Source organism: Cygnus olor, chromosome Z, assembly GCF_009769625.2.
Source record: "Cygnus olor isolate bCygOlo1 chromosome Z, bCygOlo1.pri.v2, whole genome shotgun sequence".
NCBI lineage: Eukaryota > Metazoa > Chordata > Aves > Anseriformes > Anatidae > Cygnus > Cygnus olor.
The window spans coordinates 65,942,524-65,959,458 of NC_049198.1; the positions used below are offsets into that span (position 1 = coordinate 65,942,524).

Here is a 16,935-nt window from a genome sequence, read left to right on the forward strand (position 1 = left end):
CCCTTATCACAGTGCAAAGGTGTGTGAGCGTCTGCCCAGGACCTACTGTGTGACTGCAAAACACTCCAGTCTAAACAGCAGTTCCGCTTCAGATAGGAAGCTCGCGCTTGCTGCTGCCAAGCTGTGACTCAGATGCCTTCCTTCAGAGCGGGGAGAAGCTGCCTGGCAGGGCAGGATGCAGCATGGCCTCGCCGCTCGTTTACAGAGTGAGATGCAGGGAATTGTTATTAGCCTTTGAGGACCTCTTGTGAGATCCGAACCGGGACGTGAGCTGTTAGAAAGTTGTTCGCAGGGGGTCCGAGTGTCGCTGGTGGGAAGGGACCTCCACCTCCTGCAGCAAGGGTGGAGCATGAGGCCATGGCACTGTACAGTTTGGAAACCTGTAAGGATGGAGACTGCCAAATTCAGGTGACCTGTTCAAGGGCTGCAACACCTTCCTGGAAAACTCAGACAAAATAAGGAGTCCACAGAGAGACCCTAGCCAACTGGCTGAATGAGTTGAGGAGCTCCTGATGACTCTCTGGTCCCGTACCCAGTGGACCACCTACGAGCAAAGCATATCCCTTGTGAAGCAGGATGGCAGTGGGCAGCCCCAGTAAAGCCACTGGGAAGACTCAGCCAGGCTCTTGCTCCCACAGGAGGCTCTCCTTTGGTGGTTGCTCCTATCTCCCCCATTCCCACTGCAGCCCCACACCTGCACAGACTGAAGGCCCACTCAGGCTCTGTACGACCATCATCAGGGCACATGTAGCTGCCAAGGGGAAGTTTCTGATTGTTATTTTGGCTTCAGTCCTGAGACCCTGCTCCCTGACGGGCAGGATGGTCTGGTCAGCATGGTCTGTGTGGCTGGGATCCCAGGTCGGTGTGCCCTGGTTCCCTGCACGTAAGACGAGGCGGGAATCTGCAAATGGCTTCCAGCATTTATCACACTGGGATAGCTCAGAGGAGCTTAAGGTTATCCTTGTGCGTAGCACTTCTGCTGGACCTTCTGCTGGACTTCTGCTGGCACATCGCTGCTTTGACCACGGTTTCTAACACTCTCAATACCAGAGTATTTGGGATAGAGGTTTTGACAGTGCTTTTCTCCAAGTCATCAGCTCATGCTCTGGAGTGGTGCTGGTGCCCATAACCCGTCCAGTGAATTCAAAGTGGCTCCAGGGGTGGTAGAAGAACCCTATGATGCAGCTACCACCAGGTCCTCTGGGAACTGCCTGCCTTTCACAACATGGGTGATCCCACCTCCTAATGCAGTCCCAAGACTTGCTCTGGAGCAGCTTGCAGGGGTGGGCAGATCTGGCCCACCTCCAGCCCACGGGCAGCCTTTGCTCTTGCTGTGTCTCTCCCTCGGTCCCTAAAAGCTCCAGAGCAAGTTCCAAACTTGACGCATGTGGGTTTCCTGAGATGTAACCTGGTGGGCCCTGGTCATCTCCGCTGCCTTTTTGCTTATCCCCCTGGTTACCGCTTCTCCCTAGGGCTCCTCCCCGGTGTCCACTGCAGATTACTTGGTACCTCACGAGAGGCGGGGCGGGTTTAAAAGGCCTAAAAGAACCATCAGGGTGGTGGCAGCCAGGCAGATATGGGGAGGCTCTGATACGGGAGGGTGGGTGAGGAACGTGAGTGGCATACAGAGATGTAGGGCTTCCAAGTCTCTTGTGGGGAGTTTCCTGGGTCTCGGTCACAAGTGGAGGCAAGGTGTGCTCACTGCTTGGTGAGGGTGTGCGTGCTGAGCTCTGCGTGATGCTGCGTGGCCCTGGAGACACCCTGCCTCACGCACACATCCTGAAACCCCTGTCTTGTGGGATGCTCCCCCGTGTGAAGGCCATGCTTGGGAGATGGAAAATGTAGGCCTGGTCACAGGGGAACATCCCATCTGGAAGTGCTCACAAAAAGAGCTGGAAATATTCTGGGATTCCCAGGCTGCTTGCAGGTGACGTGAAATGTGGAAGAGAGGGGGGACGCCTCTGGGTGTTCCAGGGCTCCATAGGCTGGTGGCAGATCCACCAGCACAAGCTGCCCAGCGAGCACCAAAGGGTTGCGGCCCACACGGTGATGGGCATGGCGGTGAGGAGCTTGCACAAGGAGCCTATGAGCTTTGACACCACGGCTGAGCAGCTCCACCTGCTCGGGCTGTGGCTAAACCCAGCTTCTCACCCCTCACGTCTCCTGTTGGGGAGAAGCACTCAGTCACTCCAGAGCCTGCTGAGGTCTGATAAATCACTCTTGACTCAGCAAAACAGTGCCATAGGGCACAGCAGAGATGGTGCTGTGAATGTTTACTCCATTCCAGCCACTTTCCAGCTGGGTAGAAAACAATAAATTTGTAAATATCATTCATAAATGAAAGAGCTGCTGTGCCCTCAGAGTCTTTAGAGGTACTTTACAGGATAGATGGGCTCTAAGATCTTACTGAGCCTGCACTTGCATCTCTCAGGACCTAAATTCCTGTGAAGGTTTGGCTCTTGTGTGTGAATTACTCCAAATCCCAGGGAAGTGATTGTACGATCCCCTGGGAAGGCTTTGGTGATGGATAACAGTGGGGAAACCACAGACTGCACCATCTATTTTTGAGTTTTCTCCTCTACAAAGTGGAGGAAAGCATGGCAGAGGCTTTCTCAGGATCCCAGGGGCACCGGTCTCATTTCAGACCCTTCATTGCCCTCCTGTCCCCCCCAGCACTAGCAGTGCAGCTGGGCTCTGCAGAAGATGTGGCCCAAGCTGTGTTCTTTGTCTGCAGGTGAGCTGGTGCAGGCAGGCTAAACCTTCTGGCCAGTCCCAGATGCATGAACCACTGCAGCTGGACACTTCACAGCGTGCCTGGTGCTGCTTCCCCTGCCCCTTTCACATTTCGGTCCTGCTGGCCCTGATCCACCTTCACTGATGCACCCAGTTTCCTCGATGGAGAGCTGGGGAACCTCCACCAGAGTGCTTTGTGAGCTTCATCCTTGTTTTCCCTCTACCTGGCATTGCTACAGCAAGGCAGCATCCAGAGACATGCCTGTCCCTCCTATAGTGACCAGCACAGCCCTGAAGTTATCCTGGGGATCAGCATGGGGAGCTATGTGGCTGTCATGCGGGGTGCCAGGGCACATCTCCCAGTTTTGTTCTGCATGACAGTGACACGACTGGAGGCAGGCTGTGGGGCGATCCTCCTGGTTGCAAGGCACTTCTCCAGGAGTGGGGCCACCAGCTGCTCTGTAGGCTGAGCTCTGGTGCCTATGGGAGCAGAGGATACCCTCCTCCACCTGCTGTGACTGATGCATGGAACGATGTGAGACAGGTGAATAAATTCAACAGGCAAAACTATGCAAAAATAAACATGAATTCGCATACTCCAGCAGGAGCAAGACCTTTGTGGCCAGGGTAACACACCTGTCCTGCCACAGACCAGCACACAGTCCTGCTGCCACCAGCTCCTCCTGTCTCTACTGACCGTGCCAGACATGGATCTGCCAGGTTTTCGAGCCAGGCTCTCTGCACCAGGCTGGACCTGGCATCCCCTGCAGTCTGTGGTGGTTTTAAATTACACCCCTCGCTTCGCCTTGCTCTTTCACTGTGTGAAATAAACAGCCAAACCCGCCGGTCCCCGGGGAGGATGCGTGCTGCTGAATCCACCACGCAGTGAGCCAGCACCGACCCTGTCCTGAGGCTGCCCACGCTTTGACCTTGTAGGTCTGGCCCACGAGCATGCACTAGAGCTCTGCAGTTTCTGGATAAACACGCCACACTGTGCTGCAGGCATGTGGCTTCCCTCTTCAGAAGAGCCCCCGAACCGTCCGTGTTGATTTTTCCCATCCTGTGTAAATAAACAGACGGGGCTCCCAGGGGATGCGCAGCACCATGCTGGCGGGCTGCCCTTGCTCCATGCGGCTCCAGACACGTTCCCCTCTCCCATGTGGGGCTGAGGTGCTGGTGACCCCACACCAGCACCTCCCCACGGCCCCAGGGGACCCCCAGCAGGCAGAGCTGCCCTGGTGTGTCCCACCAATGGGGACTGCACCAGGGCGCAGGGGAGAGCAGAGCAGTAATGGAGTTGTGTTGTCATCAGCACTCACTGTCCCAAACCCCACCAAACCCTTCCCTGAGGTGCACGGGACACTGTCTGAGGCTCTCTGGCAAAGCAGAAGACCATCCCTTGACCTCTCCCTCCCCATCTGAGGACTGGAAGGGGCAAATGTGCTTCCAGCTGTTAGGAGAGTCCCAAGGGGGGACAAAGGAACGAGTGGTGCAGTGACAGCAATACACACAGACAACCCGTGTGCAGCTGTGGTCCCCACACCCGCAGAAGTGGAAAGCACCTAGACAAGGGCAAGAGGGATGTTCAAAGTTCTGGACAGCTATCAGCACCTAGCCAGGCTAGGGGCAGTGTCTGTGAAGAGGCAGTCTTTGAGTCATGGGGGACAACAGCAAGCCGCCTCTCCCCAAACCCGCACCCGGAGCGCTGAAGGCAGGTGGGAGGAGGCGCTTCAGTGCAGGGAGAGCTGCTGTTCCAAGCGTGCAGATATCAGCAGACCTCTGTGCTGACCTTGTGATAGTCGCCGATAGCTGATAGGGCTTCAGACAGCAACAAGACCAGGGCAGGGAAGAACTTCTAGTGATAGCAGCTGCCTTCAGACCAGAAAACAGTTGAAATCCCAGGGCTCTGTCCATACCTAATTACCCCTCTAACACACCCTCCTTCAGGTATTTGCTCTTGCTCTCTGCTCGTGGTCCCAGTGCTGGGGACAACAGGTCAGAAGGATCTCCAGTCTGACCAAGCACAGCTGCTTCATGTTAAATCTGTCACCACTGGCTTTGTCTTGCATTGCAGTGCTGCAGTGTCCCATATGGAGGTTACAGGAAACAGCAGAACAAGAAGTGTGTCTGGATGTGGGGATGGACATGACCGGCTGGCCAAGCACAGTGGCTGTGACAGTGGCACAGGTTCCAGACTCACAGGGTGGTCACTGAGTTTAGGGAGCTCACTTGACACTTAGGGAGCTCACTTCCCTTAAACCCCTAGGGGTTGGTGCACATCAGCATACCTTAAAAACCGAGGGGTGTTTAAGGAAAGGCTGGATGTGGTGCTTAGGGACATGGTTTAGTGGGTGACATTGGTGGTATGGTGATGGTTGGTCCAGATGATCTTGGAGGTCTTTTCCAACCTTAATGATTCAATGATTCTATGACCTTATGGTGTACCCTGGACCCTTCCCCAGATGCCTACAAATGAGCCACGTGAGTACAGCTGCAAGTCAGAGCAGCCTGATCCCTTGTGGGTGAGTACAGACCTAGCACTGGAAGGCTTCAGTTCACAGTGAAGCACTTTTCAAAATGACCCAATGCTTTGTTGAAGTTAGGTAAAAACCTCAGTAAGTCATTCTCCAGGGACACAACATCTGGAGCAGAACTGAACTGAATTCAGGAGGAAAGTCTTGGATTAGCCAGCGTCCTCTGACCTCTGCCACCATGAGCCAAGGGAATCCTTGCATAATCAAGCTGTACAACCCAGTGACAGGTATTTATTGAAAGGTGAGTCATGTCATAGCTAGTAAAAGCTGGAGATGAAAGAGCAGAGTAAGCCCCATGGATGGCTGGTAACAACAACCATTACCTGCATTGGATCATACTGCACTGCAGTGCCAAAAATGGCCCTGACATGAGGAACAACCTAGAGCCGAAACTTGGCAGCTGGTTGGGATGTCCCATTCCCCAAGAGCAGGCTGGGGGATCAGTTCAGTTTGGAGGCGACCCCTCGGAGATCCAGGGTCCCTGGAATCCAGGGTCCCCACTCAGCTCATTCAGTGCTCCTGTGGGTTACCTGGGCTGACTCCTGTTGTGGAGCAGTCTCAGGTGAAAAGCTAAATAACATCTAATATGACAAGTGCAAATGTTGCTGTTTTCAGTTCGCATCAGCTCTGGAAGTGAAGGTGTTTATTAGGGAGCTGGAGAGAAGGCTGTCAACTCCCACGCTGGAGAAACTTTAACTTCCCTTTGATAAATTGCCTCCTACAGAAAAACTATTTTTTCAGCACCGCCTTAACCAGGATCTCAAAGCTATGTGTGCTTCTTGCTACTCCCACATATCTTTTCTCACAGCAACGTGGGGGAAATAATACACACAGTGCAGAGCCCTGTATGCGATGCAGATTTGAAATGAATGTTTTGACTATACGCTTTTAGTAGCCCTTTGTGGGAACTGGCTTGTGTTGTTTTCCCTCAGCCCTCCATAAAATAATGCTATTGAAATAAGATTATGCATGTAATTTTATTATTCGCCATCACTGACTGAAATGTTCAATATGCACAGAGCACACAGGATCAATTAATCACCTGTTTCCAGGCTCAGGAAAGCCACCAGAAAGCTCAGACATCTCTGCACTCCCCATCATTCAAAATCCGGATGTCTTGCCTGGTTTTCCTAGAATAATGTAGGAAAAGAGAGTAAAGAGCTTGAAAAAATACTCCCTTGTGTCACGCTTGGTCTCCCGCCTAGCCTGTCTAGATCTGACCATTTACTCTGAAATTGGTTTGCTCATTTTCATGTCTTAAAAAAAGGTGACATGTCTGCAAGCCATCCTGGCCTGTAGAGGTCCCCTCCCTGTCTGTGTCTGTGAAGGTCTCACTGCCGACGACCCTGCACCTCCCTGGAGCACCACCCTCCTGGGGCAGGGCTTTCCCCCGTGTCCCACTTGAAACTCCCTGGTTGCCCCTCTCCTCTGGCAAGCCACCACACAGCTCGTGTTAATTGCAGGACAAGCACACTGCTGGCCTGCATCACACCTGATCTTCACCCCTGCTCCTTCCCTGCAGGATCCCCCTGTTCAGCCTGTCACTTTCCAACCTGGGTGATCCTGCCGCAAAGGAACCCTTCTGCTTCTCCTTACTGAACCTGAAGAGGTCCCTGTTGCCCAAATTTGTGGTGGTCCCTTTGGCTTGAAACACTGCCAAAAACCATGAAGCACATAGCTGGCTGTCTGCACTCAGAGGTCCTTTTGGAGCACACAGCGGTGCTATCTGCCTGTGCAGACTAGCTGCCTGGTCTACCTGTCTGCACATCTGGGTCCAAATCTCCCTTCTCCAGCACAAGAAAGCCCTGGGCCTTTTCAGGAGGGTCTAGAGGAGGCCTGGAGCACCTTTCCTGTGAAGACAGGCTGAGGGAGCTGGGGTTGTGCAGCCTGAAGGCTCCAGGGAGACCTCATAGCGCCCTTCCAGTACCTAAAGGGGGCCTACAGCAAAGCAGGGGAGGAACTCTGTGTCAGAGCGTGTGGTGATAGGACAAAGGGTAACAGTTTTAAACTAAAAGAGGGGAGATTTTGATTAGGCATTAGGAAGAAATTCTAATTCTTCACACAGAGGGTGGTGAGGCACTGGCACAGGCTGCCCAGAGAAGCTGTGGATGCCCCATCCCTGGAGGTGTCCAAGGCCAGGCTGGATGGGGCCTTGAGCAACCTGGTCTGGTGGGAGGTGTCCCTGCCCAGGGCAGAGGGCTGGAACTGGATGGTCCTTAAGGTCTCTTTCAACCCAAACCACACTGTGATTCTGTGATTCTCCAGCCACAGACAGCACAGTATGGGGACCTTCTCTCATCCTCTATGAGGCACCTAATTTGCTGTCAGCTTGCAGACACCCATGTTGGAATGTCTCTTGGCTGTAGATCCTGACCCCACCTTTTGGACCTGCTGACCACACAGCTGCTGGCTGATCTGATTTAGCAAGCTGATCCAGTGCATAAATATTGAGCTCTTTTGTGGGATTAGTCCATAGCCATTGTAATCTGTAAAATCACTCAGTCTGCAGCTGTGTGGTCCCTAAATGTGGTGCCAAGGAAGGGGCCAGCACCTGCAAGGGCTAGGGGCATTCCTGCGCCTGTCCTCGGGCACTGCCAGCATGGAGAGGTGAAGCTCAAGGCTGCAAAGCCAGGCTCAGCTGATGAAAAAAAAAAATAAATTCCACTTTGCTGGCAGGACTCTGCGTGCTTCCCATGTGCTGTGGTTTTCCCACGGTGTTTGACAAGTGCCCGCTTTCAGACAGCTAAAATTAGACCCCTGGAGGCCTCTGCCCAGGGCATGAGCTTACATTTTCTGCACACAGAGCAAGCACTCATTGGCGTAGGTGTTCCCATCGGTCCCACAGACAGGCAAGTTCACCAGGGGGCAGGCCTGCAGCTCAACCATCTCTCCACACACCGGCTGGAAGGGAGAAACCACAGCAAACGTTTCAGAACCAACAGCTCCCACCTCTTCCTCCCACAGCATCTGGGCAGCAGCGAGTGTGGCTGGAGCTGGTGGCACAGAGGCTCAGAGGATCCCTCTGCCCCGCACAGGGCAGGGCCTGCACACAGAGGCTGGGTGCAGTTTCAGGGAACAGCCTTTCTCCCAGGCATGCCAGGCACTGAGGCAGCCAGATCTGATCTGAAGCCATGAACCAGAGCATATGGAAATCTCTTACCCTTCTCAGGTCATTCCTTTCATCCAGCTCTGCCCCTGGAACAGAGCAGAGAAGTGAGAGGTTGGCACAGGGGCATTAAGCAACACTTGTGACCAGCCTTTCCAGCGAGACCCAGTGGCAGGAGCACGAAGCATTGACAGAAGTACAAAGAAGGGAATGCCTGTTCCCATCACCGAGCCCCTCTCCCGTAGCTCTCCCTCCCAGGCTCTGGACCAGGAGCTCCACGAAGCATTGAACACATTGCGGGAGCACCCTGCACCAGGTGCAAAGCATTTGCTCCAGTCCTTCTTCTCCCACCCCACCACGCTGCCTTGTGTTGCCTTGTCCCCTCACCTCCTCTCCAAAACAGAGTTTCTGTTTGTTTGCATTTTTTTCTGCCCTCCCTTCCCATTTTTGGTCTCTCCATGGGTCCCAACTTGCCATTGAGGATCTGTCCGCCGGCAGCAGAGAGTACTTACCACCGGTGGTGATGAGAGCCACCAGCACCACCGCCAGCACCAGCAGCTCCCTGGCAGGCATGGCTGGATCAGATGCACGCGCTCGTGCACCTCGCTGCGCTCGTAGTGGCATTTATAGGGGAGGGTGCTGGCTTATCTCGGCGGCACTGGGAAAAGCAGCATTTTGAGCAGCACTTGATCTGCGCTGGGAATGGGCCAACTGTGCAGTCAGGGAGACCTGGGTGCTCTCACACAGCTGATAAACCGCAGCGTGCCAGCTCCAGGTGCTGGCACTGGTGGAGGCTGTTATTAAATCCTGTTGCGCTGTAGTCTGGGCTGGGCGATGCTGCTCTTCTCTCCCACCCAGCCAGCCTTCCTCTGGGCCTGTTTCCCCCAAATCAGCCCTCTGGCTTTGCAGCTGCTGTTCTTCATTCTCTGATGAACAGCAACAAGACCTGAGGGATCGGCATGGAGCTGGGACAGGGGAGGGTCAGGCTGGGTGTTAGGGAAAGGTTCTACACCCAGAGGGTGGTCGGGCACTGGGACAGGATCCCCAGGGATGTGGTCATGGCACTGAGCCTGCCGGATTTCAAGAGGCATTTGGACAATTTGGACAATGGTTTGATTTTTGGGTGGTCCTGTGTGAAGCCAGGAGCTGGACTCAATGATCTTTGTGGGTCCCTTCCAACTCAAGATATTCTACGATTCTGTGATTCATACACAACAGGGAGCTCCATTTAGATTAGAAGACTTCATGTACAAAAAGCTGGAAAATTCGTGCTGATTTGGTTGGCTGTGCCATGGCCTGAACAAAGACTTTTCAGGACTTTCCACTGAGGAACTTTTCAGCAAGGACCACCACTCCAGAAGACCCGTGCTGCTTCACCTACGTGAATGCATGCCTGACATCAGTCTTTTCATGTGAGCATCCTCACTGCCTCTTTCTGAGAAGAAGAATTTTCCACATCCATCATCGCCTTCTTCAGGTGAATGGAGGTCAACTGGTAATGGGAGAAAGATGGAAAGGAATACCACTGGGCAGAAAGGCCATAGCTGAAGACTACTGTTGACTAGAACTCCTCCAGGACAGACATGCCCAGATTAAATCCGGGCCAGAAGTGGCAGAGGGTCTCTCACCCTGGCTGTGGGTAGGAAGTGCTGCGTGTGCAGGGTAGGTGTCCCACAGAAGCCACCAGCAAGCTGGCAGAGCTCCAGTCAGGCACAGCACCACGTGCACTTGCTGAGGAGCCAACTGTGACCATTTCAGGACGTTTCTCCCCCATGGTCTCACCTGAGGCTTTTCACAGTACTTGCTGGCCCTGGCTTCCTGAGACGAGCAGGAATGGCGTGGTGAGCATCCCCTGTGACCAGAGGGGCACAGCCCAGCACAGACCTGCAGGTCGTGGGCTCTCTCCAGCAGTTCTCCTGCCTTTCTGCAGTACCTGCCTCAGTACGACTGTGACTTGGTTTTGGGAAGGAGCAAGGTTGTTTCTGAGGACAAATGCTTCAGGATTCCCCTTGCAGAAACGTGTCTCTGCACCGCTTAGACGGCTGTGCACATGTTTTATATTCTCTCCTCAAGGAGTTTATACAGTTCAATAACCTTTGGTTTTTATTATTATTCCACTTTGGAAATCCCTCAACTAAATTTAATATTTAACTGCATTAGCAGTTGCTCCTGAGGCACAGGGGGGCCTGTTGTGGTTGTTTAGCCTAGTAAAGGGGAGATCCGATAGAGGCCTACAACCAGAAGAAGGGCACTTATGAAGCTGGAGGAGCCAATCTCTTCTTGGTCACCCCAGGTGACGCAATGAAAACAGCAGGCACGAGCTGCGGCCCGGAGAGGCTCAGGCTGAGTGTTGGAAACCCAGGAGGGTGAGCAACCAGACCAGCAGGGAGGCGGGGATCTCCGTCCTCAGTGAGCCGCCTACAACGCCATGGCCACCCTAACCAAGCGGTGGGGCCAACGTGCAAAGCTTGATGGCAAGGCCCCAGAGGCCCCCAGCCAACACTCGACTAGGTGGACAACTCATTGCTGCGTCCTGCAAGCTGCTCCCACTCAGCACGGCTCAGTGCAAGGGCTGTTGTGGGCCTTCACAGCCTTTACCACCTAAAAAAGCCCCAAACTTTGATCACAATGCTTCTGGCAGCCTCCCTAGTGTCGCAGAAATGTGTGGCCTGGGTATTGGGGTTGTGCCATGAGCAGTGATGGGTTGGGGCTGTGCAGCTTGTGCGTGCTGCCTTCTCCACTTCAGTCCCCTCACGGAAAGGTGACAGGAGGTGTCCACATCGCTCCTGTGCTGGTGTCAGCAGGTCCTGTGGTGCTGGAGGACGGTATGAGGCCTGATCTTCCTCCACCTGGTTCCTCAGCGTTATTCAAACGCTGCTGTCTTCACAGAGCAAGTTAAAATGACACATGGAGGCATGACGAAGGGGAAACCACCACTTGCGGGCTGGCTTTGCCTCTTCCCACTTTGTTTTAAAGCACAGCCTTGGAGCCCCTGACGAGGGTCCTGCACCCTCAGAGCAAAGAGGGAGAAGTCCTTCCTTGGGACCGACGGGAGGCTTCCTGGTGGCCATGTGCCCCAGCGTCGGCCATAGTGATCCAGCTACACACGGGAGAGTCACGCTTTTAGGCCTGGCCCTTCCTCCCCTCTGCCACGGGTGTTTTGGCAGGGACACCCTTCTGCTGTGCCTGGCTCTGACGCAGCACATCGCCTCCCGTGGGACCGCGGTGCGGTTTGCAGACCTGCAGCCTCGAGTTGCGTCACATCACTCTTGCTCCACATCTGCCTGGCAGCCTTATCAGCAGTGTGGCCTTGATGTCATCACTGCTCTGCCTGGCACCTGATACTTCCTCTCTGTTATCTGTCACCTTCGCACCTGCTTGCAGACCCCCGCTCACACCGGTGCTTTAACTCCTGCGCTGCTGCTCCCCCTCCAGTGCTTTTTCGTGCTTACCCCCAGCGAGCATCATGGACCACCAACGGCAAAGCAGCCCAGGGACAGAGGGCTGCCCTGCTCGTGTGACCCAAACCAGAGCACACAGCACATCCTGCCATCATGCCAGAAGGGAAATTAGAAAGAAGACAGAGAGTAGCACAGTCACGTCCACCCTTAGCTCCCTCCCTGCCTCCAGGTGGCTCTCACAGCAACGATGGTCATCTCTGCTCTGCCTCTCCTTCGTGAGCAGGACGAAGAAGGATTCGCTGTGTCACACAAAAAAGGCAAGCATGCAGGTGCCCAGATCTTTTCCTTGGGACATACTGGGAAGCCAAAACCCCACCTGCCCTGCGGAGGTCACCCTGTGGCACCCAGAGGGGAGCCACCGCTCGCCACCAGCCGGGAAATGGGACCCGCTGGATCTAGCCCACAGCCTCAGCCGCCTCCCTGCTGCCTGGCTGCTGTGGGTAAATACGCTCACGTGGCAGGCAGCGAGCTACGCTCGCAATTTCTCCGGTGATTCAGAAATTCCCCGTGACACCACAGGCTGCGAGCACAAGACCGGATGAATACAGAGACAACTGCTCCCAGCCGCTCCCGTTCCTGTCATCTGAGTGACAAGGCCCAAGGTGACTCGGAGCAGGAGAAAGGCAGAAATTCCCACCAAGCCCCGGCCACAGAGGCACAGGAGCTGGGGAAGCAGCAGGCTCGGGGAGCATCCATCACACAACCTTTTCCCCTGTCTTCGCTGCCCACCAGTCACCATGGCTGGTCACAAGTCCCCATGGCTCACACCTGAGCCGAGGACATCCAAGGACATCCATCCCTCCCAGGTCCCCTGGGAGATCCTTGTGACAAGGAACGGCTGGCCAAGGAGGCTAGATTTGCTCAGGGGATTTGCAACTGCCCTGCAGCTCCTTGGCAGCTTAAAGGTGTTGTTGACTTTCCCATTTCCCTGTGCTGCCACATCAGGGATGGGTGTCCAAATCCTCAGGGTATGTACCCAGGAACACCCAGAGGAAGCCACCTCAAGCGTCATCAGACAAAAGGGCATTGTCACCAACGGTGAAACCCATTCTCTTTCCTCCCACACATTCCTGTGGCTTTTGGTTTCTATTCCTCTCAAAATTCACAGAGTGAACTTTGCTGTTTGCATAGCACACTATTTAAGCTGAGACAGCAACGTCCTCCATCGACTTTTGACTCCCGCTTTTTTTTTTTCTTTCTACCCTCACATTACATCCATCTGCATCTATACTGATGGATCAGAGCAGCACTAGAAGCATTGCAAACAGCTTGATTTTGAGTAGCCAGGTGCTAAGGTAAAGTTTCTCCTTTGTGAAACTGCCTGGCAAAATGAGGCCAGCCACTGGCACCAAACCACACCTTTCTGTACAACTTCCATCCCATATCCTGCTCTGGAAAATACGCTGTTCAACAGCAGAGCCAGGTCCTGGCACCTCTGGACAGCTGCTGTGCCTGTTGCTCTCTGTCACAGGAGGCAACACAGTGCATAACCAAGAAATACACTGCTGATAATGACAAGCACCCTTGTAATGGATTTACGTTTACACTGCCGTAACACACAATTTGATTTGTATGCTGTAGGAGTATTACAGCAGCTAGCCAGAACAACAGAAGATAAGCCTCATGAGGAACTGGCCAAGTGCAGCAGTGACCCAACCTGAGCTGGCTTTGCAGCCAGGCTTTCGCAAGCTCCGTTTAACTTATTTTGGTTGCTAGACAGGGAAGTGTATGGCACCAGACCTCGGGCTGAGCCACACTGCTGTGTGCAATGCTACAAATAACCCAAACAAAGGAGCCATTCAGGTTAAAAATGCCAGAGATTAATGACTGATGGGTGCTCTTCACTTCAACTTTAGGTAGACTATGGCTGATAACGAGTTTCTCTATAGGTGAAGTGAGTTCTTTCTCTGTTACCCCTCAATGACCAAAGTTTTGCAGGCACCTGCTCATTCTCCAAAAGGCCTCTGTGCACCTCTTGAAGAGGATTATCCTCACTTCTCCCCGAAGGCAGGCACACAAAATAGGATCTCAGACATGGCTCAATACTACCCAGTTGAAAAGATGCACAAGTGCATTTGCTGGCTACAACTGAAAGAAAAAGGGGGAATCTGCCCTGTGGGACTGGTAAGTACATACAGGCCCACATGCCTTAGTTGTCACAAGTGCAGCATGCCCTCAGTGTCCAGCAGAGCCCACAGGAGGCAAAGCGGGTGGCAGGAGCTGGTCCACCTTGTCACCCACTCTTTCAGTACTAGAAATTAGGGAGGACACGTGCAAAAAGACTTACAGGTTTGCAAGATGCCATCAGACATGAGTCTTGCACTCTGCAAAGCCGGACCAGTTTCAAGCCTTCATTTTGAGTACTGACCATTGCAAACTGTAGACAAAGCCTGTTGTCTAGCCTCCCATGGGACTTCTTTCTGCAGAGCCAGTACTGATTTGACATCCCTGGCATCTCGCACACCTTGGAGGCCACAGTGACCCACGGCTGCAGAGGGGACGAGGAGTTGCCCCCTGGTCCTATACTGCCAGAGCAGGTGCACGGGCCTGTCCATGTGGGCACTGTGTGGTACCCCCATGGGCAGCACACAGACACTGGCAGGGCACGGGGTGACAAACCAGACTCTATGGATCCTCCTGCTGGCTGTGCCACTCACAAACCCCTCTTTCGCACATATTCATGTCCTGTCCCGGATCCTGCTGAGCCCCTCAAGGACTTTGCTGCTCTTTTGGGGTGATGGGGCTTATAATCTCCCTCTTGCTCCTCATACTTTAATGCCTAACCACGAATGTCTCACCACATATCAGCGAACCTTCACGCTGTTGCACCCCAATGGCTTGTTTCAGCATGCATGTTGGATGTTTATGATCTCTTCCAACTGCCAAGTTTGATTAAAATCAGAGTTACAAGTCGTCAGGCATGGTGGACTGGTAGACATGCTTGTGTGCAGCGCCGCAGCGTAGTTACGTACCGGTTATCTGCAAGGACAAAAAAAGGCTAAAAATTACCTTCGCCAGAAAAGAACATCAGTACTACAGCGAAGCCAGGAAGCTAGAAGCTGATTTGGTAATGTAGCAAAGTCAGATCTCTGAGAACAAGAATTAAGGTTGGGCCAGGGTGGAGACTGCTGCCGTGACTTGGTGGAGAGGGACAACGTGCAGTGTGTATGAGAGCCTAAGGGCAGGCATGAAAGCATTTGTCCTTTAAGACATGCATTTCTATTTCCTTGTTCTCTGGTTCAGTAGAATATCTTACCTCTGTGCCGTAATAAAAAAAAAAAAAGTATGTCATTATGTATTTTACTGTGTATACTTACATTTAGCTATTCACACATGACTGCACACCTGCATCTATGCAGAACGTAAATGATCTCTGACAGCAGCAGAGCCTGCTTTCATCTGTAAGCTTTTCTCTGCTTCCAAAGACATTCTGCATAAAGCAGTGGTTTCATGGCAAAAACATTAAGGTTTTATACCACTCACACAAAACATAGCTGCTTTCTATGGCAGGATGCTAAACAGAAATATGTGGAAATGTTTGTTGGAAACTTCCTAACTTTATGGTGTTTGTATCAGAGACTGCACAATCTTCTTTTACAATCACTTGCTAAATTTAAGGCATGACATATTTAGTAGCTTGAAGGGAAATCAAATTGACTCTACCTTGAGTCGCAGTTGAGGCCTCACTCTCTCTGCATCACGGAAACTTTCCCAACAAGTACCCAGCTCAAAGCTGAAAAAAAGTAAAAGACAAAATTTACATGCATTATTTGCTGACAGCAGGGAAACAGGGAAGCTTTGGACTGACCTGTAAGTCTTGATGAATGGTTTCTCTGCTCAGAGTCATGTTCCTGGGGTTGCCTTTTGCTAACTGATCCATAACAGATATCTGGAGGTCCTGAGGGTTTGAAAGATGGGTTTGCTCATTCAAGGAGGCAACTTACGAGCTGGTGGTTAGTTGAATGCTGACCGAGAACATCAGTAGCAATAGCATTGGTGTCATAGACGGCTGCATTGTCATCCTGATGCTCACAAAATCAGGTTCGTGCAAAGCAATAAGTACTGGATTGACTCACAGAAGGTATCAGAAAGAACCGAGAAATGTGTGAGTAAAGGGAAAAGAGGAGGCAGAAGTATTTGGTCGTATAGCTTGACTGTAGTACAACTCTTTCTCTTTGAGCTTTCCTGTGGCAAAGGTCCAAAGGCACTTCCAGATAGTCAACGGAAGCCACTTGGGAAGGACAAAGAGGCACTGAGATCCAAACTCCTTGTCCTGCCAGATGAACAAAGCTCTTTTGTCCCATGACAAGGTGGATTTTTACAGATCCAAGGTTGCTCTAGGAGATCACTGACCGTTGCAGGTCTTAAAAATGAGCACAGACTCCACAATGATTCACCTTCAGAGGTCCCTTCCAACCTCAACCGTTCTGTGATTCTATGAATCAGATGAAAAAACATTGACCTTGCGAGGTCCAGCTGGTCCAAACCTCCACAAAAACCAACAGAAACAGCAACATGCGGGAACCGACCTCACGAAAGCGTGCCTGTCTTGGCAGGACAAAGAAAGAGCAGCATCGACAAGACAAGGAGGCAGCAGCGTTGCTGGAGGTCAAAAGGCAGGACACAATACGCTTCTTCAAAGCCCGCAGACCGCGCGTTAATCTGACTGAGAGTACCTGTGAGCAGCCTCTGAGTGTGCGTCAGAGGAGATTCCGCACGCGCTGGACAGGAGCCCAGCTCCACAGACCAGCGCCTTGGCGGCCCACCAAGCAGCACTGCAGGCAGCCGAAATCAGCAGACGACAAGGGCCGGGGGGAAGTGGCAGTGGTGCCTGCGTGCGCTGGGAAGTCGCGTTCACCCCGGGAGGTACGTGGGTGCACTTCTCCTCGCAGCGCCTTCGCCTTCCCGAGACAAAATAAAGAGCAGTGCGGGGAGGACTGCCGGCGAGGATTATTTATTACACTTGCAAACCACTTGGGTGTCACCCGCTGTCCCAGGAGCGCTCCCCGAGGCCCAGACACGTGTGTATCAGCAGGGCCGTGTGTGCTCAGCCTCCATCCTCAGCTCCAGGGAGCCGTGGTCCCGCAGCGAGCAGGGCCAC

At 53.0% G+C, this 16,935-nt stretch overlaps 1 protein-coding gene across 1 annotated transcript; it reads right to left on the reverse strand.

Moving 5' to 3' along the window:
• Nucleotides 1–6,235: 6,235 nt before the first annotated feature.
• On the reverse strand, nt 6,236–16,785 carry LOC121062214 (the record flags this gene model as incomplete). Its single annotated transcript, XM_040541951.1, has 8 exons — nt 6,236–6,397; nt 8,056–8,168; nt 8,428–8,462; nt 14,807–14,813; nt 15,498–15,569; nt 15,986–16,066; nt 16,188–16,269; nt 16,511–16,785. Coding segments are annotated over 8 exons (720 nt in total), but the record flags the coding sequence as incomplete, so codon positions are not given.
• Between the last annotated feature and the right edge of the window lie 150 nt (nt 16,786–16,935).